We start from the raw sequence: 27,097 nt of genomic DNA, 5'->3' as shown, positions 1-27,097 counted from the left end.
TGTTAACAATCATGTTTCAAGATACAAGGTGCTGGCAGTGAGCAGAGGTCATATGAATAGAGTGCAATTACGCTTCTCAGAATTTGCCAGAAGCATTTCTTTGGTCCTGAGTAGAGGAAATTATCTTGTTCCAGATGATGCTGTTCCAAATGGAAAATGTCCCCATTTGGGGCGGCACAGTGGCTTAGTGGTTAGCACTGCAGTCTCACAGCGCCAGGAACCCAGGTTCAATTCCAGCCTCGTGCAACTGTCTGTGTGGAGTTTGCACATTCTCCCTGAGTCTGCGTGGGTTGCCTCCCACAGTCCGAAGATGTGCAGGCTAGGTGAATTGGCCATACCAAAAATTGCCCATAGTGTTCTGGGGTATGTGGGTAATAGGGGGATGGGTCTGGGTGGGATATTCAAGGGGCGGTGTGGACTTGTTGGCCAAATGGCCTGTTTCCACACTGTAGGGAATCTAATCTCTAATCTAATCTCTTATCAATGATACCAGTCCTCATCTTGCTAATCATAAAATATTAAAATAATCCTATTTGGGGAGGTAAATAGTTTGAAACTGAAATCAATGACTTTTAGACAAGATGCACTTATTACTTGCTACTAACCCAGTATGGCCAATGTAGCAAAGCATTTTGCAGTTCCTGCGTCATTCTTTGCCTGACAAATGTAATGTCCGCTGTGATTTTCTTCAACCTTAATAATATGTAATGTGGCAACATTGTTTTCAAAAGTCATTTTTATATTATCATCTTCTTTGATATGTTGGCCATCTTTTTTCCAGCTTGTAGTTATTGGAACCGAGCCTTTTACAAGGCTTTGAAACACAGCAGAATTTCCAGAAAATACTGTTGCATTTTCTATTGTTTGTATGAAGGTTGGTCTCTCTAGTTTAAAGAGAATATATAACCTGTTATAATTCATAATTACACAACCAACATCTAATTTAAAAAACACTGTGATTCAAGATACTCATTAATACTAAACGGGAGCATGACAACAAAACAGAAACCACACAACATTCAGGTAAAAGCACTTAGGAGAACTGGATTGTAACTGACCTTTGAAACTGACTGTAGAACTGCAGGAGCAACTCCCAACATCATTTTTTACTGTGCACTTGTATTCACCAACATCAGAACTATCAGATTTTAGAATGCAAAGACTGGCTAAAGAAATGTCAGTGATTATTTTGTACTTTTTACTGTGTCGGATTTGTTTATTGTCTTTATACCACATAACTTCAAAGGGACCTGAACCGGCCACCTCACATTCAAGAGTGACATCGGTAGATTTTACTACCTCAACTGCTTCAAGCTTCTTCGTAAATGTGGGAGGTTCTAAAGAGCAAAGATGATAACATAGTTTATAAATCTCACATGTAGCAAGTTGAGTCCCAATGTTATCAACAACATAAAAAAGAACCTGACCCGAGCCAATAGGCTGACACTTATTGACTTTAGCTATTATCAAAAGCAGATAATTCAAATATTTTAAGGAACACATTTTATGCATATTTTGTGCATACACCCAAATTTCAATGCAATTAGTAGTCCTCAGATTTTATCATTTTGCCCAGATGCACATAATTAGAGAAAAAAATTCCCAATGCTCAACAAACAGGAAGGAGAAAAAGGCAAAGTTAAAACAGAGCATTCCATTTCCTGTTCTGTTACTTTGTTACAACTTGTTTTGGGGCAGAATAGTCTCCTTTGGACCACAACAGGGCCTTCACTGATGAATGAAACTGGGATCCTACTATGTACATGGCATCCTGAAGGAGTGTTGATTTTCAATCTAAGCAAAATACTGAATGCCCATGTTGGCCATTCACCAGACAAAATGGCCAGGAAGACAGCGAAGACTTTGAGAAAGACTAAAAAATATTCCACATTTGAAGTCCATCCAGGCATCACAAAGGAAGTTGTATCTCCTTCCAAGTGGCTTTGGATCCTTCTGCGGTAATGAACACTTTGCAAAGGCTCTCTCCGACGTTTGCCTTATTGATACCTTTCTGCATTTCCCAGAGTCAGAAGATGGATAAAAATGTTGTGCAATACCACCTGACCGCATTCCTTCTTCGCAAACATAATGCCCATCACATGCAGCTAGTTACCACATGCTGTTTTGAACTGTTGTTGGCTGAATGGTTACATTCAAATTAGAGACAGCAGTTAAATCTTCCTGGTCCTCTAATAAAGAAACTAGCAAAATCTGCAAATGCCAGCATCCAGCCCGTGAGTAATTTCCATTCCGCGATCGAAAAGAAGCCATGAAATAAGGTCACTCAAGTCAAGGCGACCATATATTCCGCAATTACGCAAGAAGAATTTGCAACACTTTCAGAAAGACCAAATTATTTCCAATGGAAACTAGGAACTTTTACAGACCTTTAACTGTAACTTTAATCTCGCAAGATTCACTGCCAGCTTCATTTTGTGCTTTGCAAGAGTAATTCCCACTGTCATCCAGGTTTATATCAACAACTGCCAAGATTGCCACAGAATCAACGAATGACATTCTGTATTTTTCACTGGCACTGATCTCCCGATAATCCCTGAACCAAGAGACTTTTATTTCAGGTGTACCAGTTACTTTGCACTCAAAAACTGCCGTCTCTCCTCTCTTAAAAATTGCTGCAGGCTCTAACTTCTCAATAAAATATGGAGGTTCTAGAGAAGAAAATGTAGTAAACTTTGTTACAAATGTAAAATGCAGGAACAAACAGATACAACATAAAAAGGAACAATGAAACACCTATGACTATAAGAAGGAATAAAAGACAACACATAACACAATAATAACATTAACAATCGACCAGAGGAAAGTAACTTTGCAGGCTTGTATGGCACTGCAAAATGGGAAATGACAAGTTTTCAAAAGTAGTCCAAAATGGTTCAATAAATGAGCTGAAAATACATACCTTTGACAAATAGTCTTGCTGTGCAAGTAGCAGTGCCAACCTTGTTGCTGACTTCACAAGTATAGTCACCCAAATCAGAGACTTTAGCTGAAAGTAGCTCAAGCAAACTTGTTGAACCTTCACTTAAAATGAAACAGTCAGCTCCAGACATCAGCTCCCTGCCATCCTTCAGCCATTTTATAGACAGTGGAGCGGTTCCTTTCACAACACTTCTAAACTGCACTGTCGATCCAGGCAGAGCTTCCTGAGCTACAGGCTTTTCCACAAAACTTGGTGGCTCTATAATTCATGTGAGGAAAGAAAATTCCTTTAGTACTCTCTGTGCTGAGAAAACAAGCAAAAATCAAAAACTGAACAAGTGCTGAAAATGCTACGGAGCGCATGAATGCAAAAACTACAAGACAGACTGAAATAAAGGATGTTTATCTTTCAAACCTGTTACTTTTAAGATACCACTGCATTCATCACTTCCTACTGAATTGGCTGCTTTACAAATGTAGGTTCCATGATCGGAAAACTCTAGTTCATTAACTTCCAGCATTGTTGCATTGTCTTGGCTTAATATTTTGTGTTTTTCATCAGATGTTATTACTGTGAAATCTTTATACCATGTAAAACTCATTGGAAGAGAACCAGAAGCTTTACATTCCATATGGACGAAAGATCCCAAAACAGCATCCAATTCCCGTAATTTTCTTGTAAACACTGGGGGTATAATTTGATCTGTCCAAGACAAATACAGCCAGTCAACTTAAAGAACAAATACTTGAATGTAGTTCACGTGAATAAGATCGACTCTGATTGTTTACATTGAGAAACAAAGGCTTGAACAATGGAATTTTCAGATTGATTGGGAATGTGCTATCTAAGATAATTCATATCCAAATTTTAAGCTATCAACACGGCTCATCTACTTACTGCCATGATGAATGGGTCTCCACAAGAAAAATTATTACAATAAAGCAGTTTAGGTATGTCTAAGGTCACCAGTTTTGCATGCTGTGTTCTTCAATGACACTGTAGAGTTAAACTAATCCAATTCTAAATGCAAATAAACACTAAAATGTAAATGAACACTAACCTAATACAGTCAAAGAAGCTTTGCAGATGCTGGTTCCAAATTCATTCTTGACCTCAAAAGTATACTCAGCAGTATCATCATTAGAAACAGAAGGAATTTTTAAGCTGATCACATTATTCTCAAAGCTGAGTTTGTGTCTCTTGCTTGGTACCATTTCATTACCATCCTTCAAACATTTAACTTTTAGCTCTGGTGTACCAGCTACGGTACATTCCAGGCTTGCTGGATTTCCTGCAGTTACACTGAGTGGCTGTGCTTGTTCTATGATTTTTGCTGGTTCTATGAAGGAAAAAAAAATCCATTCAATATCTTACAGCTATGAATCTCATTTTCAGTTGGTGATCAAAAAGAATCTGATTCAGCTCACAAAAATGTGAAGTAGTGGGTTATGAAGTTAATGTCCCACTGACCTGCTACCAGCAATGTGGCAAAACACTTCTCAGTTCCTGCATCATTTTTGATATGACATGTGTATTTCCCAGCATGATTTTCTCTAACGGTATTTATTTGAAGAGTGGCAATATTATTCTCAAACGATAGTGAGATATTACCATCTTCTTTGATATAATCTTTGTCTTTCGTCCATGTTACATAAATGGGCTTTGAGCCTTTGACCAAACATTGGAACACAACAGAATTCCCTGACACTGTGGTCATATTTTCAATCTTCTTTAAAAATCCTGGGGGTTCTAGTGTAAAATAAATGGTAATGTGAATAAATATTAATTGTTCTTATAATGTTCTAACGCAATGTTGGCAAGCTTTTTAGTTACCTAAGCAATTAATTCTCCAGTGGAGAACAAAACAATAAACTTGACACCATCAACAGTGAAGGCAAATAGTTTTGACAACATGCTACAACTGACCTTTCAAGCTTACTGTTGAACTGCAGGAACAACCTCCCACATCATTTTTTACTGTGCATGTGTATTCACCAACGTCAGGGGTATCAAACGTTAGAATGCACAGACTGGCTAAAGAATCGTCAGAGATCATTTTGTACTTTTTGCTGCTCCGTATTTGTTTGTTGTCCTTATACCACACAATTTCAAATGGAGCAGAACCGGCTACTTCACATTCCAGCATAATATCACTGGTTTTAACAGTTTCAGCAGACTGAAGTTTCCGCCTAAAACTGGGAGGTTCTATAAAGTAATCACATCAAAGTCTACAATCAACCAAACTGTAGAAACCAATAGAAGCTTTGCTCAAGTAAGTTAAAACATGCACTATGCTGCCAAAATGCAAAGACAATATTACAGACCTTTAACTTCAACCTCAGTGGTGCTGCTGTCACTACCAGCTTCATTCCTTGCTTCACAGATGTAGCATGTACTGTCATCCAAACTAACATTAATAATCTCAAGAACTGCCACAGAACCATCAAACGACATCACACATTTGTCGCTGGCTAGAAGCTCATGACCACCTTTGTACCAAGTAACTTTCATTTTTGGTGTGCCAGTTATAATGCACTCAAAACGTGCTGTGTCTCCTTTCTTTATTATTGTGGACAGATTTAGCTTCTTAATGAAGCTAGGAGGTTCTAGAAGTCAAAATGTCATAAATGTCAGTATAAATTTAAAAGATAACCAAAAAGCAATTCAAACTAACAGTCAAATACAAATAATTATCAACAATGCATTTACACCCAAAATTTACAAGCTTGATGCAACTGATTAATACTTAACTCTAGGTCTGTGAATGGAAAAGAAAATATAATTTCCTTTTCCACATGCTATCAGCATTTCTTATTGCTGCCTCTATGAAAAATAGCCAACTTAATTCTTTGGGGATGGAGAAGTCTAGACTATCTTAAAATTGTCATCATTATTGTTTTATCATACAAACCAATTTGAATTAAGGGGCATTTTTTACATTGCCTTGAACAGAGAACAAATTCTCCACCACTCCGCAATGCTTCACCTAACAGTGACTATCAGCATACAGTCCACTTTAGAGGAAACTGCTGAGTGTCAAAATCGGGGACATCAAGTTCGATTCTTAGCTCAGATTTACTGGTCTGGATACTAGATGCTGGATAATTGGCATGCTCCCTCTCCATAGCTGGCAATGTAAAATCATACCACTGCAGCTGATGATGCTGAAATTTTCACCAAGCGAGGCTTGCAAAACAATTTTATGTGAAACAGAATTATAAAAACTGTAAAACAATATACAAAAATGCACACCTTTCACAAACAAGTCTGCAGAACAGGCAACTGTACCAACATCGTTTCTCACTTGGCAGGTGTAACTACCCGCATCAGATATTTTAGCTGAGACCAACTCTAGAAAATATGTTGAGCCTTCACTCCAAATGGAATATGCCACACCATGCATCAATTCCCTGTCTCCTTTGAGCCATTTTGTAGATAATGGTGTGGTTCCTTTCACAACACTCCTAAACTGTACAGTAGAACCAAGTACAATATCCTGTGATGTTATTTTTTCAACAAAGCTTGGAGGCTCTAAAATTTACGTGGGAAAAGACACATTTAATTAACTCATGCATAGACAAACTATAAGACATGAGTAAGTTGAAGACAATGTTATAGAAAAATGCTAACGTTTTTCAAAATCTTATGAATTAAAAAACTGAAGATAGACATATTTTTTAAGTATATTTAGACTACTGTAGAAAGAATTTAAAAATGACTTAGCTGAGCAATTAATATTCATTGATGAGAAGGAAATATAACAAATGTCACACCTTTTACACTTAGGAAAGCACTGCATTCATCCTTTCCTGCTGAATTTGCTGCTCTACAAGAGTATATTCCACCATCTGAAACGTCTAACTCAAAGACTTCCAAAGACAGCATGTTTTCCTGAAATACCATCTTGTATTTGTTACTGGCTGATATTTCATTGCCATCTTTATACCAAGAGATGTCCATCGGAATAGAACCAGCAATTTTACACTCCATTTGTACAAAAGATCCTATAGTACTGCCGGTTTCCTTTAATTTTCTTGTAAACAATGGAGCAATTATTTGTTCTGTCCAGTGCAAGGGAAAAAAGATATCAATTCAAAAATTTGTTCATTATTTTAAAATTTGTAACAATATTCGTTTTGTTTTAAATATTGATTAAAGGAGATTAACGTAAATTAATCACTGACCTAACACTGTCAAAGAAATACTGCAGCTGTCAGCTCCAAATTCATTCTGGACTTTCACAGTATAATCAGCAGTGTCATCCATTTCAGCAGACCGAACTTTTAGACTTGCCACTTTATTTGCAAAACTCATTTTATACTTTCCAACTGATTCCAGTTGCTTTCCATTTTTGAACCATGCAACACTTAATTCCGGTGTACCAGCTACAGTACACTCCAAAATTGCTGCGTTTCCTGCAGTCACTGTGAATTGCTCAGTTTTTTCTATGATTTTTGCAGGTTCTGTGGGAATAATTAGATCAGTTACATCAGAACTGTGCAATCTTGATTGCTATTTCATAATTGATTTTGTGGTGCGGGCTATACAGCTTGGTGACTCAGAATTGGGTTCAATCCCAGCCACAACTTTTACAATGAACATGTCTCCCATCTACTTTCCATACTGCTCCATGTCAAATGAATTGTGACGGTCTCAACTCAGCTCACAAGAAGGTGTTCATGTTGTAAAACTGTTGCTAACTGAGCATTATATGAACAATCTCATTTAGAAAAGCCATAAAATGGATGGTGATAGACACTGAACGACCTCACATGGACAAAGTGGAAATCTCATCTGACAATTTATCAGAGGTGTATTTTAAGACACAATTGAGAAAGAAGGTCATATTTGGAATTCCTAACAATCATTGCACCATATGGAAAATGATCCACCACTAGAGTTTTAAAAAATGTGGGCAGATTTTCACAGAAACCTATATATATATTTTTAAAAGAAGGGCCAGGCCGGGTAACGCAGGAAACATGCACCTAATGACCAGGCAGTCCAGAACCAGGGGTCACAGACTGATAACATGTGGTTGGCCAAATAGCACTGAGACAAGAAAAATGTCCTCACTCAGGCAGTGGTGAGCCTGTTGAATTATCTGCCTCAGAAAGCAGGTGAAGCCAAAGCATTGAATGTTTTCAAGAAGAGTTAGATGTAGTTCTTATGGCTAACGGGATCAAAGGGTGTTGGGACAAAGCAGAATTGAGGTAGTAAATTGAATATTAAGCCTTGATCATATTGAATAGCTGATCAGGCTTGAAGTCCTGAATGTCGCACTCCTGCTCCCTTTTCCCTACGTTTTGACGTTTATTTCCCCTCCAGTTCTAAACTTCCTCATTTTGACAATCACAGAAAGTAATTTTACAAAAATGAAAACAATTTCATGTGAAAAAGTAGATGTCATGAAACTCAGACTTTTGGACAAGGCTGTGCTTATTATTTGGTACTAACCCATTACAAGCAATGTAGCAGCACATTTCGCAGTTCCTGCATCATTCTTTGCCTGACAAACATAATTTCCACTGTGACTTTCTTCGACTTTAATAATCTGTAATGTGGCAACATTGTTTTCAAAGGACATTTTTATATTATCATCTTCTTTGATATTTTTGCCATCTTTTTTCCAGCTTGTAGTTATTGGAACTGAGCCTTTTACAAGGCTTTGAAACACAGCAGAATTTCCAGAAAATACTGTTGCATTTTCTATTGTTTGTATGAAGGTTGGTCTCTCTAGTTTCAAGTAAAAGAGAATATATAACCTGTTATAATTTATACTACATAGTCAATGTTTAATTTTTAAAAATATTGTGAATCAAGATGTTGATTAATAATGTACAGGAACATAACAATGAAGAGATACTACACAACATTCAGGGGAAAGTACTTGGAAGAACTGAATTGTGACTGACCTTTCAAACTGACTGTCGAACTGCAGGAGCAACTCCCGACATCATTTTTTACCATACATGTGTATTCACCAATGTCTGAGCTATCGGATGTTAGAATGCAAAGACTGGCTACAGAAATATCGGAGATAATTTTGTACTTTTTACTGCGTCGAATTTGTTTATTGTCTTTATACCACATAACTTCAAAGGGACTTGAACCGGCTACTTCACATTCAAGAGTGACATCGGTAGATTTTACTACCTCAACTGGTTCAAGCTTCTTCGTAAATGTAGGAGGTTCTAAAGAATAAACACATAATATGGTTTACAAGTCACTGCCCCTAAAATTTGCGACACTCAACAATATTCACTGACATTGGAATTATTCAAGTGATGTTCTTTTCAATGTCTAATTATAAATTCAGAGAGACAAACTAATACAGAAATAGGGTCATTGATTTGTACAGCATGGAAACAGACCCATCAGTGCAACTCGTCCATGCCAATTAGATATCCTAAATTAATCTAGCCCCATTAGCCAGCATTTGGTCTATATCCCTCTGAACCCTTCTTATTCATGTACCCATCCAGATGCATTTTAAACATTGTAAATGTACCAGCTCTCCACAAATTCTTCTGGCAGTTCATTCCATACATGTAACACCCTCTGCGTGAAAAAGTTGCCAGCTAGGTCCCGTTTAAATTTTACCCCTCTCGCCCCTTTGGCTTTGTAGTCTCCTACCCTGGGAAAAAGACCTTGGGTATTCACCCTATCCATGCCCTTCATGATTTTTTAAACCTCTAAAAAGGTCACCCCTCAGTCTCTGATGCTCCAGGGAAAATAGCCCCAGCCTATTCAGCCTCTCCCTATAGCTCAAACTCTCCAACCCCTCGATATCCTTATAAATCTTTTCTGAACCCTTTCAAGTTTAAAATCTTTCCTATAGCAGGGAGACCAGAATTGAACAGAGTATTGCAAAAGTGGCCTAATCTATGTCCTGTACAGCCACAACATGATCTCCCTGGTTCTATACTCAATGCACTGACCAATAAAGGCAAGCATACCAAATGCCTTCTTCACTATCCTATCTACCTGTGACTTCACTTTCAGTGAACTATGAATGTGTATCCCAAGATCTCTTTGTTCAGTAACATTCCCCCGGATGCTACTATTAAGTGCATACCTCCTGCCCTGGTTTGTCTTATCAAAACACAACAACTCACATTTATCCAAATTAAACTCCATCAGGCACTCCTTGGCCCATCTGATCAAGGTCCCGTTGTACTCTGAGATAACCTTCTTCGCTGTCCACGACACCTCCAATTATGTTGTCATCTGCAAACTTACTAATCATATGTTCTATGTTCACACCCAAATCATTTATAGAAATGACAAATAGCAGTGGACCCAACACCAATTCTTACATACACCTCTGGACACAGGCCTCCAATCCGAAACGCAAACCCCCCACCACCACCACCACCCTCTGACTGCTGCCTTCAAGCTAATTCTGTATCCAAAAGCATAGCTCTTCCTGGTTTCCATGTGATCTAACTTTACTAACCAGTTTACCATGCAGAACCTTGTCGAACACCTTGCTAACAAGCAAATGGGATAAAAAACTCAATACATTTATGTCAAAAGTATTTTATTGCACTCCAACTTTTTATGGCACCATCAGTCCTCAACCAATGCACGGATATACGTGAGGCTAACACATCAAAAAAACTTAGAAGGGAAGATTTAACTATTCCCCATCACATTAAACGGGAAGACTCTCACTTCACGTTCTATTGCTGATGTTTACCCATGTTAATACTATTGAACCTAGCAATAGGTAAGGCTTCCAGTGAATCTCAGCTGGGACTTCACCAATAAAAGCATATCAGCGCACTGTGCAGCTGAGGCGTGTTCAAATCGCGCCCAACAGCTAAACATCCGGGCACCTCCAATGAAAATGTTGGCATGATTTGCATTCTCCAGCTTCCCACATGCAACTAATTTTTACTCGACAACTAAACAGAAGCCATTAGCTATGCCATGTAAGTGATGGCTCGCAGAAGGAGTTTATAAATACACAAAAAAAAACTTGCATCACTCTCAGAAAGAACTACTGATGACCAACAGAAAAAGTAACTAGAAACTTTCACAGACCTTTAACTGTAACCTTCATCTCACATGATTCGCTGCCAGCTTCGTTTTGTGCTTTACAAGAATAAATTCCATCGTCTTCAAAGCTTATATTAGCAATTTCAAGGTTTGCCACAGAATCAACAAATGACATTCTGTATTTCTGATTAGCATTAATCTGCTGATAATTCTTGAACCAAGAGATTTTGATTTCAGGTGTTCCAGTTACTTTGCACTCAAAATTTGCTGTCTCTCCCTTTTTAAATATTGCTGCAGGATCTAACTTCTTAATAAAATATGGAGGTTCTGAAGAATAAAACATAGTAAACTCCATTACAAATAGGAAGTCCAAGCAGGAAAAGATACAACATCATGGCGGGGCTCATTGCTGGAAAGGCAGTAGCGACCTCACTGCACACTCTCCTCACTATTCCCCCTGACCCGCCTTAGTACCGCTCAGGTACTTGACTGTAGTTGGGGTCCTGATTGTCCTTAAAAAGAATTTCTGACCTGTAAGAGCCACCAACCAACCAGCGGATTGCTGCTCTTCAGTAGTGGCTGAACTACATGGAATGGTGGCCTCTGCTAGTGCTGCGGGAGGCCAAGACAGAGGATTATGGGTAAAGTACCCAGGACCAAGGTAGAATTAGAATGGGGTTTACTGTCGTGTGCACTTAAATACAGAAGTACAGGTGTATAATGAAAAGCATACAAAATTGCCATTCCAGGCACCATCTTAGATATGAAGGTACCTGGGTACAAAATTTTTGGTGCAAGATAGAAAAACAAAGAAATAAGTTAAAAGTTAGGCATTATGTGGGGAAGGTTCACAGCGGCCTCCCTGTCTAGTTCAATCAAGATGGGACAGCTGTTAGTATCAAACGGAGGCATGAGTATTACTTCTTGCGAGACCATTCAAGGATAGTATCTTTCTTGGGACACCTCGACCCCAAACCCCAGACTCCCAATGGACAAGAAGATACCTGCTCAGATTTATCATCTGAGTTTTTCACATTTTATGGTATCTGGCTGGTTGTACACCAACAGTGGCAGATTGGGGCCCTTTGGCCAATTAAGGGCCTCAATTGGCTTCTGGGTAGGAAGGTTGTCCTCTGGCTTTTCACACAAGGCAACTGTGATTAGAAACACAGGCAACTACATCTCTAACACTTTCCTGATCAATTGAACAGGTGTTTCAACCTCCCAGATAGCTTCTGAGCTGTGTGTGGAGGGATAAATTTCTTTCTAATGTCACTCATGCAAGATATAAAAAAGCAAAGGAAGACAAGCCAAAGTAAAATAGTTCTGGAGAAGAAAATGGAGTAAGCATTGTTACAAATGTAAAATGCTAGAACAGATACACGACAGAAAGGAGATGAAACACCTATTCATATGAAGGAATAAAAGAAGTCAACACATTACTGACATGAATAATAACCAGAGAAAAATAGCTTTGCAAACGTGCAAAGTTTGCAAACTTGAAGAAGACGGAACTTTCCAACAGTAGTCCACAATGGTTCAATAAATGAGCCAAAAATACACACCTTTGACAAATAGTCTTGCTGTGCAAGTAGCAGTGCCAACCTTGTTGCTGACTTCACAAGTATAGTCACCCCAATCAGAGACTTTAGCTGAAAGTAGCTCAAGTAAACTTGTTGAACCTTCACTTGAAATGAAACAGTCAGCTCCAGACATCAGCTCCCTGCCATCCTTCAGCCATTTTATAGACAGTGGAGCGGTTCCTTTCACAACACTTCTAAACTGCACTGTCGATCCAGGCAGAGCTTCCTGAGCTACAGGCTTTTCCACAAAACTTGGTGGTTCTATAATTCATGTGAGGAAAAAGAATATTACAATTGGAACCCTATAACACTTGATTTGCATTAAACAGGATTAAAAACAAGATCACAGATTTACCATGAACTGCATAACAAATTTTAACCATTTATTCTGGGCTGGGTCTTCTCCCCTGGGCATGAAACAAAAGTCATGACTGTTTCCAGGTCCAAAACCCATCCCCTTTCCCCTTTCTAAGGTCGCAATCACTCACTGAGATTTTCACTGGGACTTTGCCTTAATTGGCACGGAGAAAGGTTTTCTGCTCAATTAAGGGCAGCGGGCAGGCTGTAGAATTTCGCAGGCATGTTTCTGCTTGAACAGAATAGCCAACTGCATCAGGTATTACGCTGCAACCTGTGGGCACATTCTTACCAGTTTTGCTTAAATGTTTAAATAAAAAAAATTACAGCTGCCAGACAACCACTATAGGAGAGGGTGGTGTCAGGGGAAGAAACTCCTGTGCACAGCAACGTTTGTTTGCACCACTGGAGATACTGAGAGCCCCCAAGTTTGTTTAGAACTTCTGGCTTGCACCGGGATGCCAGTCTCCAAATAGTTCAGCCCAAATAAAATCAAATGCTCAAATATTCCCCTTTGACTATGCTTAGCAAGCTTCCTAACAAATCCCGTGGAGTACCATCTTCCTAGGCCCTGCTTCAGCTTTTGGCAAAAATGGGCAGCATCAATAACAGGACCAGGAAACTAGCCTTCTATGGGAGCACTTTCAAGTCCCATTCATTTACAACCCCAAGAATTCAGCCCTTTTGTTTTCTTTATTCTTTTCAAGGATATGGGTGCCTCTTGTCAGGCCCGCTTTTGTTTCCCATCCCTAAATGCTATTGTACGAGATGACCCATTTCTGAAGGCAGCTCAGAATCTAATCACATTGTTGTCGGTCTGGAATCTTATGGAGACGAGACCAAGTAATGGCAGATTTCCTTCTCTAAAGACCTTAGTGAACCAAATGGATTTTTGCAACTGTAACTGAGAGTTAACACATTCATATTTGAGACAATTTTTGTGATTCCAGACTTCATTAATTGGGTTTGAATTAATTGAATCCCCAGAGCATTCGCCTAGACCACTGGATTATTAGTCCAATAACAGCACCACGCCCCTTGTAGGGCATCATGCAAAACTTTGAAGCTTAATTACTGGAGGAAAATGCATAATAGAAACATGAACTAGGATAAGTTGATCTTTCACACCTGTTATTTTTAGGATACCACTGCATTCAGTACTTCCTGCTGAATTGGTTGCTTTGCAAATGTAGTTCCCATAATCAGAAAACTCTAGTTTGTTAACTTCCAAAGTTGTTGCATTATCTTGAGATAATATGTTGTACTTTGCATCAGTAGTTATTATTTTGAAATCTTTATACCAAGTAAAGCTCATTGGAAGTGAACCAGAAGCTTTGCATTCCATTTGTAAAATAGATCCCAGAACAGCATCCAGTTTCCGTAATTTTTTTGTAAATATTGGAGGTATTTGTTGATCTGTTCAAGATAAAGTGATGAATGAGGAACCAGTCAACTCCAAGTATTTCTAAATGAATAAAATCCACTGTTCATAAGAAGATATATTGAATTAAACAAAAAAGATTCAGGATTGTTAGGAAGTAGACTCTCTGAGACACTCAAGACAAGACTTCTTTTAAACTTTGGTAAAAAGAAATTGAAGTTTTTGCTTTGCCCTCACTTCATAAGTGCAAGTTAATAAGCTTTGACTTCATACTTCATTTTAACAATGCTTATACTCTGTACAACCAGGTCAACTATTTTCATGAGACAGCAGGAACTGCCAATGCTGGAAAATCTGAGATAACAAGGCGTAGAGCTGAATGAACACAACAGGCCAAGCAGCTCAGAGGAGCCAGGGATGCTGACGTTTCGGGTCGAGTCCCTCCTTTCTGAATTTCTGGACAGCTTTCTACCTTGTTATCTCAACTATTTTCATGTTTCAGCAAAATGTATTATAAAGCCTATTTTAAAAGTCTCTGCATGGATTTACCTACTTTTGTTAAGACTGGAAATTTATAATAATAAAGCCCTTTATTCACATTTATGGTTGTGATCAGGATTCTGATCTTATAAGCAAAGTTTTCAAATGATCCCGGCAATTTAGCTCAGTGAATTCTACACGCAAGTATACACTAACCTAATACAGTCAATGAAGCTTTGCAGATGCTGGTTCCAAATTCATTCTTGACCTCAAAAGTATACTCAGCAGTATCATCATTAGAAACAGAAGGAATCTTTAGGTTGATCACATTATTCTCAAAGCTGAGTTTGTATTTCCTGCTTGGTACCATTTCATTACCATCCTTCAAACATTTAACTTTTAGCTCTGGTGTACCAGCTACGGTACATTCCAGGCTTGCTGGATTTCCTGCAGTTACACTGAGTGACTGTGCTTGTTCTACGATTTTTGCTGGTTCTATGAAGGAAAAAAAAATCCATTCAATATCTTACAGCTATGAATCTCATTTTCAGTTGGTGATAACAAAGAATCTGAATTAGCTTGTAATTGGCAACAACTTTGAAGTGGATGGTACTATTGAGTTAATGTTCCACTGACCTGCTACCAACAATGTAGCAGAACACTTCTCAGTTCCTGCCTCATTCTTGATGTGACATGTGTATTTCCCAGCATGATTTTCTCCAACAGTACTTATTTGAAGAGTAGCAATATTATTCTCAAAGGACAGTGAGATATTACCATCTTCTTTGACATCATCTTTGTCTTTCATCCAAGTTACATAAATAGGCTTTGAGCCTTTGACTACACATTGGAACACAACAGAATTCCCTGACAATGTTGTTGCGCTTTCAATCTTCTTTACAAATCCTGGGGGTTCTAGTTTAAAACAAATGGTTACATGAATATATTTCACAACTTTTAGGTGTCATCTTAAAAATGCTTCAATGTAAAAAGATGTTTCGCTAATGAGTTGAGCAATGCATTCTCCAATAAACATTTGAAGTGCTGCGATAAAGATCAGAAAAAATAAAACTTACATTAAGCCATAACTAACCTTTCAGACTGACTGTAGAACTGCAGGAGCAACTGCCAACATCATTTTTTATTGTACATGTATATTCACCAACATCAGGAGTATCAGACTTTAGAATGGTAAGACTGGCTAAAGAGTTTTCAAAGATTATTTTGCATTTTTTGCCACGTCGAATTGGCTTATTATCCTTATACCATGTAACTTCAAAGGGAGCTGTACCAGTCACCTCACATTCAAGAGTTACATCATCATTTTTAACTACATCAACAGGTTCAAGTTTCTTTATAAATGTGGGAGGTTCTGAGGAGTAAAGTGAACAATGTGGTTTAGGAAACAATCAAAAGCCAATGAGTTAAATCTCCTTTAGGATATTATAATACACACCTTTAACTTGAACCAAAAAGTTGCAGCTATTACCACCAACTTCATTCTGTGCTTCACAGGAATATTCCCCACTGTCTTCCACACTTGCATCAGTAATCTCAAGCACAGCCACTGTGTTTTGAAACGATGTCCTGTATTTGTCACTGGTTCTAATCTCTGTGTTATTTTTGTACCACGTAACTGTGATTTCAGGTGTACCAGTTATTTTGCACTCAAAACGTGCAAATTCTCCTTGCTTCAGGGCTGCCGAAGGAGCTGGCTTCTTAACAAAACTTGGAGGTTCTGATAAAGTTAAATGTAACGAAGCTGAATTTTGGAATTTCCAAGTAAATTTATGACTATTATACTATTGATTAATATGTAAGAGAAAAATGAGCTTCAGATAAAACTTACTATTTTTTAGGAAGCAAATTAGGGAAGGAAGAATATGCTATTAAAAATGCTTTCTAAGACTTAATTTGTAACAAGATTGACAAGAATTGCAAACCTTTGATGAAAACTTCTGCAGTGCTTGTGATTGATCCAGCTTCATTGCTGAGATGGCAGCTGTAAACACCAGCATCGGAAGCTTTCGCTGAGCTTAGCTCAAAGTAGTGTGTTGCTTCTTCATTCCAAATGGAACATCTTGGACTAGGCCTCAGTTCTCTGTTATCTTTGAGCCACTTGACAATAAGTGGAAGAGTTCCTTTCACAACACTCTTAAACTGCAGTGTAGCACCAAGTACAATTGCTTGGGATACTGGTTCTTGGGCAAAGCTTGGTGGCTCTAAAAGTTGTTAAAGAAAATGTCATTCAGTTAGGTCAGATAGGTTAGAAACAAAACTAAAAAATCTAAGATTAGTTACATTATCCCGTCATTTTGGTACTGATCATATGTTAAAATATTTTAAGTGGTGAAAATTCAGTTCATTTATTTAGATATTTTACCATTGCAGGAAAAAAAAAGATAATGCTACAGCTGGAAAACCAGCATTTTATGCATCTCAAGATAAAGCTGTTTGGAGTAACAGGATCTTCCAACCTTTTACAGTTAAGAATCCACTGCATTCGCTGACTCCTGCAGTATTTGTTGCTTTGCACGAATAATTTCCACGATCTGTGAGTTCAAGTTCTTTGATCTCCAAAAGTGCTGTATTTTCTTCAAATGATATTTTGTATTTGGGGCCAGTAGATATCTCTTTGTTATCTTTATACCAAACAATGTTGATTGGTAGGGAACCAGATACTTTGCACTCCATGTGCATCAATGTCCCCAAGATGCTATCCATTTTCTTTAAACTTCTTGAAAATGATGGAGCAATTATACGATCTATCCAACATAGAATAACAAAATAGACTATCAGCTATCAGCTAAAATATCAAAGGGACATTTTAACCACTTCAACTGGTAGAAATGACTTGATAATGGAGCTCATAAGAGGTGGCGGACCACACAGACTGGTCCATCTCCAGAAAATCTTTCCACGAACTTCGGCAGGGTGCGCACCAGAATCAAGTATGCAAACCATGAGTATGTGCAAATTATGATTTTCTGATTTTCTTAGTAATCTAATTCAATTTTATGAGATATCATACAAAATGTGCACTGTGCATACTCCGCTCCATTATATCTCATGGCGCAGCTGATGACCCTTGAAAAACTAGCGTAAAATGTTTTTCTGTAGAATCGCGAGTGCTCTGCTGGGTTCCGCAAGAACAAAAAGCTTGACATTACAAGCTTGGGCTCAGTACCACCCACCTTGTTCTCATGACCTCCTTATCTTACTGAATGCATCAGTCAATAGCCGTCTCAAAATTGTGCTAGTCCGCAGCCAGCAAGGTGAAGGAGGACACTGTTCAGGCATGTAGTCTAGCAATTCAAATGGATCATGGCCATGCCTCCTGTCTGAGCAGTCAAACAGACCACTGACACTATCAATAGATCCCCCCAATCATTAAAATGCAACCTGAAAGTTTTGGTATATTTTACTTACAGACACCATTATTCAACTAGTCGCTGAAGGCATGAAGAAAATTATTACATAATCTCAAAAGAATATGAAGATGTTACCAAGGCCCTCTCTTTAACCAGCTACATACATTTTAGAAGACAACAGGAAAGCACAAAAACATATGTTTTCGGTGCTTTTAAAATATAATCTTTTCAGTTCAGCTCTTCCATCTAAGCTTCATTTTTGAGATAGGCTTCAAAAAGTTTCAACACAAGAAAAAAGAAAACCAACCTAGTACTGTCAATGTAGTTTTGCAGCTGCTTTGTCCAAATTCATTTTGAACTTCAAAAATATATTCACCACTGTCTTCTTTAGTAACAGACAGAATCCTTAGGATTGCCACCTTGTTCACAAAAGTTATTTTGTACTTCCTGCTGGATGTCAATTCAGTTTTATTCTTGAGCCATCTTACTTTCAGTTCTGGAGTACCAGCAACAACACATTCTAAAATGGCTGCAGTTCCTGAGGTGACACTTAATGGCTGTGGCTTCTCTATGATTTGTGCAGGTTCTGCAAGAAAAACCATTCTTCCTCAATCGATGGAAGTGAAAGACATTGTTTGCATATTTGGCACTTCATGGAAATTCACAAATATCACATGTCTCATACTAACCTGTTACTGACAAAGTAGCAAAACATTTCTCTGTTCCTGCATCATTTACAGCCTGGCATGTGTACTTCCCACTGTCACTTGCTCCAACAGAAGCAATTTGCAGTGTAGCAATATTGTTCTCGAAAGCTATCTTAATATGATCATCTTCTATGATTTCATTTTTGTCCTTCATCCATGTAACAAGTATTGGAGGCGATCCTTGTATTTGGCTGGTAAAACTGGCTGCACTTTGCGATAATACTGTAATATTTTCAATCTTCTTCACAAAGAAAGGAGGTTCTGATTTAAAGTTAAGAGTTTTGTGAATTAGATATAAAATCACACTTTTGGTATTTATCCAAGCTAAAAGAATAAAGTCAAGAATGAACTGCAAGATGGAATTATTGAAAATGTCTGAAGAATAAATAATTTTGTTAGATAACTGACCTTTTAGTCTAACTCCAGTAACACAAGAACAACTTCCCACATCATTTGTTACTTCACACTTGTATTCACCAATGTCTGAGTTATCAGCTTTTTGAACAGAAAGACTAAATAAAGATTTTCCAATGAACATCTTGAACTTTATACTTGGTCGAATCTGCTTATTGTCTTTATACCAAGTGACATCAAATGGGCCAGTACCATCCACTTCACATTCAAGATTGATATCATTGCCTTTTACTACCTCAACAGGTTCGAGTTTCTTTCTAAATGTAGGAGGCTCTAAAAGAAAATAAATCAAAACAATTTAGAAACTCATAACACTGGAAAGATTTGAGAAAACAAATTGTCGGATTTGAGTTGAACATGTGGTTTGTGGCTACACACCTTTAATTGCAACTATGACATTGCAACTATCAAAACCAGCCTCATTCTCTGCTCTGCAAGAGTAATGTCCACTGTCTTCCACACTGGCATCAATCAACTCAAAGACCGACACTGAGTCAACAAATGACATCCTGATTTTGTCGCTCGCATGAATGACACTTTCTTTCTTGTACCAGGTAACTTTGATTTCAGGTGTGCCAGTTACTGTGCACTCAAGACGTACTGCACCTCCTTTTTGTAATGACATGGTCCGCTCTGGTTTCTTAATGAACTGTGGAGGCTCTATAAAATGAAAATTTATTGAACTGAATAAAAAGAGAACTAAAAGGTTTTATGTGCACACAACAAAGATAATGAATATGATGAATAAGAACTCATGATGAGAGGCATGATCTCCTATTAATCACAAATATGCTCTAACAAAAGTTATCTGCTTTTGATTTCCAACTGACGTTTTAACGAGCATAAGATGCAATTTTTAAAACACTTGTATAATTTTCCTGGGAAGATCAGACCTTTCCAAATCATAACCAATAACAATATTCTATACTATTAATATCTTGGAAAATTCATGCACATTTAAGTATGTGGGCAATTTCTTTTCAATAGAGTAAAGATGAACCCAAAAACTCAAATTTGAATAAGTTTCATATAAAAATAAAGTGAGCTTATGAAGTTATAATTTGTACATTCTGCATTTCATTTAAAGGGAAGGTTGGTGCTAGGGATGTAGTCAAACTGGCACTTGTGTATGCCTCCTATTTGCAAAACAGTTCTGAAGAAGAGTCAAACTGGTCTCAAAACATTAACTCAAGATAACAAAGTGTGGAGCTGGATGAACACAGCAGGTCAAGCAGCAGCTCTGATCAAAACTCGCTAACTCTATTTGTTTCTTCACAGATGCTGCCGGACCTGCTGAGTTTTTTCCGCATTCTCTGTAAAAACCAAAAGAACTGCGGATGCTGTGAATCAGGAACAAAAACAGAAGTTGCTGGTAAAGCTCAGGAAGGGCCACTGGACCCAAAATGTTAACTCTGGTTTTTTCTTCACAGATGCTGCCAGACCTTCTGAGCTTTTCCAGCAACTTCTGTTTTTGTTCCAGCATTCTCTGTGTTTGTTTCCAACTGTAATTAGCTAAAATAGTCTGAATATTGCTTCATAATCCTCACTCTTAATATTCTATTTCATTGCTACACTAATTACCTTAAACATTCAGTATTGATCATTCCTAATCATATAGCACACTCACCTCTTGGAATTATGGATCATGACGTTTGATGCCACATAGAAAATGCTGCTATAGTAAAGCAAACTCTACTTTTCATTTTTGAAAAGTATTTGTTTGGCATGGGCATTGCTAACCTGGCCAACATTTATTATCTTTCCCCAATTTGCTTTGAGAAGGTGAGCTGCTTTCTTAAACTGCTGCAATCATTGAGCTGTTGGGACACCCACAGAGATGCTAGAGTGGAATTTGCAGGATTTTGACCCAGCAACAGTGGAGGGATAGTAGATTTAAATCAGAATTGCATGTGGCTTTGAGGGTAACATGCAAAGGTGGTGTTCCTATACATCTTTTGCCCTTGTTCTTCTCGGAGGTACAGGCTGTGGTTTAGAAAGTGCCAATTGAGGAGTCTTGGTGAATTTCTTCATTGCACCTTGTGGATGTAAGATGTTGCACATACTGATCATTGGTGGGGAAGCAAATGAATGCTGAAAATTACAGGGAGGGTGCCAATCAAGGGGCTGCTTTTCCTGAATGGTGTAATAAGCAAAGATAATTAATTCTATGATTCATCAACTAATAAAGGAATAGCAAAGAGAACCTTTTAAAAATCTGGAGACCGGTGAAATTTAAGCAGGAGGAACCAGCTGGAAAAAGAGCTGTAAATGGAAATTGATTCCCAAGATTTTATGCATTGTATATGGCTTGCTATTCTTCATGGGGCTACAATCATCTTGTTCTGTATATCTATATATGTATAATACACACATATATATGAGTATACATAAATTCCCAATTAAAATAAATCATTGTAGTCAACTCTCACGTCATGACCAAAAAATAGAACTTTGGAAACAACAACATTCCATTTCTAATTGCATTAAGAGAAATAAGACGAATGTAATGGTAAACGTGTTGAAGAAATATTCAGATTGTCAATGGGGAAAAATAATGAAACAATTAATATAAAGATGAATTTATAAGAATGAAGCTAGGAGAATGCATAAGCCATCAAAGAAAGACATACTGTAAAATAAGGCTCAGTATACAATGTTTCATCAAAATGCTATCAAGAAAATCCCCACCTTTGACAAAAAGAGTAGCAGAACATGATTCTGTGCCAACTTCATTTTTGACTTGACAAGTATAGTCACCAGTATCAGATACTTTTGCTGAATGTATTTGTAGCAAACTTGATGAGCCTTCTTTTGAAATGTAATATAAATTACTTGATGTCAACTCCTTACTGTCCTTAAACCATTTTATTGTCATTGGAGGTGTTCCACTCATAACACTTCTAAATTGTACTTTGGAACCAGGCACAACATCCTGGGACAATGGTTTCACAGTGAAAGATGGAGGGTCTGAAATTACCAGAGGAAAACTGCAGTTGTTATCGCAAGAAAATAAAAGGAAAGGAAGCGTCTTTGAAAAGATATGGCAGGACAAGAGTTCATCAAGTATAATTTACGATATTCTCAGAATGTTTGTCAATATAACAAATTAAGATGGATAAAATTAATGCTTGTGATGGCTAAAAAAAACTAGATTAACTGGTTAATTAGCATAACAATTAAGATATTTAAGACAACATTTCCAACCTTTCACTGTCAAGACACCACTACTTTGATCAGTTCCTGCTGCATTTGTTGCTCTGCAAACGTAAGTTCCACCATCTGCCATCTCTAATTGATGAATCTCCAATTGTGCGGTGTTGTCATGATAAGAGAATTTGTATTTTTCATTAGCGATTATCTCTTGGTTATCCTTATACCATAGCACACTCATTGGAAGAGAGCCAGTAATCTTGCATTCCATCTTAACAAAAGAAGTTTTCATGCCATCCATATTTTTCAAGTTTCTTTTGAATGATGGTGGAACTATGCGATCTGTCCAACACATAGTAGAAAAGAAAAAGCTATAAACTTGTGCAAGATATTTACATTTTACTTTTTAGTATTGCAGTAAATGCAATAAAATGGAAGAACAAGGGTACCAACCCAATATTGTAATAGAAGCTTTGCAACTGCTGCTTCCAACATCATTCGCAGCCTCACAAGTATATTCACCGCTATCCTCCTTCTCAGTAGTCCGGATCTTTAAACTTGTCATTTTATTAGTAACACTGATTTTATATTTTCTACCAGTCACCAGCTCTGTGCCATCCTTAAACCATCTTGCTTTAACTTCTGGTGTTCCTGTAAAACTGCAGTCCAATGTTGCTGGCTCTCCTACAGTTACACTAATAGATTCTGCTTTCTCAATAATACTTGCAGGTTCTGTGACAGAAAAAGAATGTTAGAATAGAAGAAGAGAATAAATAATAAGAATAGGCCATTTTGGCTCTTGTAATTTTCTTTCCCTATGCCAGGCTGTTGAATATATCACACAAATGTACATAAAATTGCACAGCGTACCATTTATAAATACCATTTTCAAGTTCTGGAAAATTCCAGATGCACAACTGTTCAATTTCACACTAATCTCATTTCACATGAAACCTAAAAATGCATTAATTGTAATTTTTCATTTTATCTATGTATCTAAGTTCATTCGAATAAAAGCAAAATAATATGGATGCTGGCAATCTGAAACAAACACGGAAAACACTACAGAAACTCTGCATGCCTGGCAGCATCTGTGGAGAGAGAACAGTTTCAAAGAAGTGTCATATTCGACTTGAAATGTTAACTGTTTCCCTCTCCACTGATGCTGCCAGATCTGTGAAGTTTCTCTAGCATTTTTGTTGGTCTAAATTCCTTCCTTTCTTTTGGTCCCACCTCTGGATCAACATTTTCAACTCCATATTAATTTGCTTAGTTATTCTCATTATTTTAAATATTCTTGCATAATATTCCTCTTCAATTTTGTCTTTTCTACGGAGAATGGTCCTGAAATTGCTGGAGTGACAAACTTGGAGCAAATGTGTTCCTTTTTACACATCCTGGTGTCACCTTGCTTTAGAAAAGGTGTTATTAAACTGGATAGGGTGCAAAAAGAATTTACAAGTCTGATACGCAGACTGGAAGGTTTGATGTAAGCAGAGGCTGGATAGGCTGGGAATTTTTCCTTGGAGAGTAGGAGGTTGAAGGGTGACCTTATGGAGATTTAGAAAATCATGAGGGGCATAGATAAGGTAAATAGCCAAGGAATTATTTTTTCCGTTGGTAGGAAACTGGAGGGCGCAGTTTTAAGATGAGATGGGAAAGACTTGAAAGGGACCTGGGGATAATTTTTTTCACACAGAGGATGTAGCACATATGGAACAAGCTGCCAAAGGATAGAGGTGGGTACAATGACAACATTTAAAAGGCATTTGGACAGGTACATGGATAAGGAAAGATTTAGAAGGATATGGGCCAAATACAGGCAAATGGGACCAGTTCAGTTTAAGAAACCTGGTTGGCATGCATGAGTTGCACTGAAGGGTCTGTTTCTGAGCTGTATGACTCTATCCTTCAGACCATATTACTTTTGTCACACAAAGTGTGAGAAATGCAAATTAAAATTGCATAGTAATGTCAGCAAGGCATTTAGGACATCTTAGTCTGTCTCAGTAGCCACGCTCACTTAAGGATTGACAAAGAAATACTTCCAATGGCGAAAATGCTAGAATCCATTGTGAAGGAACAAATAGCAGGATGTTTAGAAATGTTTAAATTCATCAGAGTCAATACGGTTTGGGAAAGGGAAATCATGTAATGTCCTTTGAGGATATAATAAGTAGAGCTACTGAAGAGAAACTTGGACATTGTAGTGTGTTGAGATTGCACAGTGTGGGTGTGGCAGGGAGGGGAGGAAGTGGTAACATATTGGCATGGATAGAAAATTGCCTGGATGGCAGAAAACGGAGAACGTATAAATGGGTCTTTGTATGATTGGCAGGGTGTGACAATGGAATCCTAAAGAAATCTGTACTGGAGTCTCAACCCTTTAAGAATTTACTTCAATAACAGATTAGGGGAGCAAAGGCTGACTAAATTTGTAAATGACGCCAACATAGGTAGGTAAGTCATAAATGATGCTCCTTCTAAACTCCATGGGATTGTACACACTTATTAATGCCATTTAGAGCATTGAAACCCAGTTCTGGAAATTGATGCCATTCAAGACCCCTTAAGTCTGCACAAAAGAAAAGAAAATTAACAGGAATGCTGGTCATAAGGATGATGCAAGCAAGTTGCAGATAGGTAATAGGCAGGTTGAGAGAATGGGAAGATATTTGACAGACAGTGTATAATGTGAAATTGGGAGACGGAAAAAAAGCAGAATTTTACTCGAACTGAGAATGACTACAAAATTCCAAGATGTAGAGGCAATCAGAAACACTGGTACATGAGTCACAAAAATTTAGTGTTCAGAAAGTAATCAAGGAGGCTAATGGGATGCCTTGGTCTTATACAAGAGGAACGGAACATAAAAGTGAGGTACTGATGCTTCGGTTATCGAGCATTGGTGAGACCACATCTCAAATACTGTGCAGTGTTTTGGTCTCTTTATTTAAGGAGAGTTGAAAATGCATTGGAGGTGGTTCAGAGGACTGATACTTAGGCCGTTCATTTTCTTTCAGGCGGTTGTGTGGCTTTGAAACTGTCCAACTCATGGGGCTGTCGAGGTTGGGGCTGGAGGGGGGCGGGGGAAAGGGGTGGGGGGGGGTCAGTGAATATTTTTCAGACAGAAGTGTATAAATTCTGGCAAGGCAACAGAATTGGAATCAAATGTTATTGAAGATAGAGGGGAATCTGGAATTTGAAAGACAAACAGATTGTCTTTGATCTTATTGACTGGCAGAGCAGGCTTGAGGAGCCAGATTGTGTACTGCTGTTCCTATTTTGTATATTTGTACATTCATAAGCTGGGTTTTAAAGACACTAATAATGGCAGATGCAACAAATTTGCTGTTATAATTTCAATTATTTCTGAGCCCTCAATTGTAAAATCCATGAGGGGAATATTTCAGCATGTTGTGTGCATAGCTTGATTCAGCTGCTTTAAAATGGTATTAACTAAATTAAAATAAATGTAAACAAATAACGTAAGTTTTAAAAATAATTTAAGGTTTAAGACATTTTTAAAACCAACCTTTCACTATCAAATTCGCCATACATTTTGTGATTCCTGCATCATTCTTTGCCTGGCAAAGGATCTTCCCAGCATGTTTATTTTCAACAGAAGCAATGTGCAGTGTAGCTATATCATTCTCAAAGGATAATTTAACGTTATCATCTTCTGTGACATCATCTTTATCTTTTTGCCAGATTATAGAAATTGGGCTTGCACCTTTCACGGTGCATTCAAACACAGCAGGAGTTCCCAAAAGCACAGTGACATTTTCAATCTTCTTAACAAATGATGGAGGTTCTGTTTGGGAAATGAAATATTACAAACATTGGATTTCACTAACTAATCACTGCAGAATCGTCTAAAAATTAGTCAGAAAAAGAAATTGTCATGTAATTTGACAGAAAAGAAGCATTTGCTCTGTCTTTACTAACCTTTCAAAGTAACTGTAGAACTGCAGGAACACTCTCCCACTTCGTTAGATACCTTGCATTGATATTCACCAACGTCTATGGCATCAAACTTAAGGACTTGTAGACTAACTAGTGAGTGTTGACAGACTGCCTTGTATTTCTTGCTAGGCCTAATTGGTTTATTGTCCTTATACCAATAAACATCATACGGAGGTGTACCAGCCACTTCACACTCAAGAATAATATCAGAGGTTTTCAGCACCTTAAGAGATTCAAGTTCTTTTCTGAGAGACGGTGGTTCTACAAAAGAATGAATAATAAATTCAATCTATAAAATATAATTCTATGCTTTGGATGCAAAATTCGAAATGTCAGAAATTTCTTGTACATGCAGCCTAAGTTTGTAAAAGTGGAAGCTAAAAATCTTCACGGACCTTTAACCGTTACAGAAACACTGCAACTCTCACTAGCAACTTCATTCTTAGCTTCACAACTGTATTCTCCACTGTCTTCCACATCACCTTCGAGAATTTCAAGAATGGCCACAGAGTCAAAAAATGATATTCTATACTTCTCACTCGGGTGAATTTGCTTGTCTTCCCTAAACCAGGTAATTTTAATTTCAGGTGTGCCAGTCACTTCACATTCAAGCCGAGCTGAATCACCTCTTTTCAGTAATTTTGATGGCTCTGGTTTCCGTAAAAACACTGGTGGTTCTACAAAAGTCAAGATGTCATAAAGACTGAATTTATAAGAGATACATAAATGAAGATTAGAAGATA

General features: G+C 37.8%; 1 protein-coding gene across 1 annotated transcript in view; it reads right to left on the bottom strand.

Moving 5' to 3' along the window:
- The window catches only part of ttn.2 (titin, tandem duplicate 2), a 339,406-nt gene that overhangs the window by 223,916 nt on the left and 88,393 nt on the right, over nucleotides 1-27,097 (bottom strand). The window contains exons 51-83 of the mRNA XM_059647196.1: nucleotides 26,750-27,031; nucleotides 26,337-26,615; nucleotides 25,924-26,202; nucleotides 22,842-23,120; nucleotides 22,443-22,730; nucleotides 21,927-22,205; nucleotides 19,617-19,898; nucleotides 19,233-19,511; nucleotides 18,807-19,085; nucleotides 18,425-18,703; nucleotides 17,224-17,511; nucleotides 16,690-16,968; nucleotides 16,203-16,484; nucleotides 15,840-16,118; nucleotides 15,383-15,661; nucleotides 14,963-15,241; nucleotides 14,014-14,301; nucleotides 12,511-12,789; nucleotides 10,991-11,272; nucleotides 8,857-9,135; nucleotides 8,399-8,677; nucleotides 7,126-7,404; nucleotides 6,715-7,002; nucleotides 6,194-6,472; nucleotides 5,266-5,547; nucleotides 4,868-5,146; nucleotides 4,412-4,690; nucleotides 4,002-4,280; nucleotides 3,356-3,643; nucleotides 2,921-3,199; nucleotides 2,388-2,669; nucleotides 1,059-1,337; nucleotides 606-884 (exon numbers count right to left, since the gene is read on the bottom strand). Of these exons, the coding sequence (XP_059503179.1) occupies nucleotides 606-884; nucleotides 1,059-1,337; nucleotides 2,388-2,669; nucleotides 2,921-3,199; nucleotides 3,356-3,643; nucleotides 4,002-4,280; nucleotides 4,412-4,690; nucleotides 4,868-5,146; nucleotides 5,266-5,547; nucleotides 6,194-6,472; nucleotides 6,715-7,002; nucleotides 7,126-7,404; nucleotides 8,399-8,677; nucleotides 8,857-9,135; nucleotides 10,991-11,272; nucleotides 12,511-12,789; nucleotides 14,014-14,301; nucleotides 14,963-15,241; nucleotides 15,383-15,661; nucleotides 15,840-16,118; nucleotides 16,203-16,484; nucleotides 16,690-16,968; nucleotides 17,224-17,511; nucleotides 18,425-18,703; nucleotides 18,807-19,085; nucleotides 19,233-19,511; nucleotides 19,617-19,898; nucleotides 21,927-22,205; nucleotides 22,443-22,730; nucleotides 22,842-23,120; nucleotides 25,924-26,202; nucleotides 26,337-26,615; nucleotides 26,750-27,031 (9,270 nt within the window). The remainder of the gene's footprint in view (nucleotides 1-605; nucleotides 885-1,058; nucleotides 1,338-2,387; nucleotides 2,670-2,920; nucleotides 3,200-3,355; nucleotides 3,644-4,001; nucleotides 4,281-4,411; nucleotides 4,691-4,867; nucleotides 5,147-5,265; nucleotides 5,548-6,193; nucleotides 6,473-6,714; nucleotides 7,003-7,125; nucleotides 7,405-8,398; nucleotides 8,678-8,856; nucleotides 9,136-10,990; nucleotides 11,273-12,510; nucleotides 12,790-14,013; nucleotides 14,302-14,962; nucleotides 15,242-15,382; nucleotides 15,662-15,839; nucleotides 16,119-16,202; nucleotides 16,485-16,689; nucleotides 16,969-17,223; nucleotides 17,512-18,424; nucleotides 18,704-18,806; nucleotides 19,086-19,232; nucleotides 19,512-19,616; nucleotides 19,899-21,926; nucleotides 22,206-22,442; nucleotides 22,731-22,841; nucleotides 23,121-25,923; nucleotides 26,203-26,336; nucleotides 26,616-26,749; nucleotides 27,032-27,097) is intronic.

The sequence above is a fragment of the Stegostoma tigrinum genome, chromosome 7 (genome assembly GCF_030684315.1).
Source record: "Stegostoma tigrinum isolate sSteTig4 chromosome 7, sSteTig4.hap1, whole genome shotgun sequence".
Lineage (NCBI taxonomy): Eukaryota > Metazoa > Chordata > Chondrichthyes > Orectolobiformes > Stegostomatidae > Stegostoma > Stegostoma tigrinum.
The sequence above is the reverse complement of the archived record's forward strand: the minus strand, read 5'-3'. Positions and strand labels throughout refer to the sequence as shown.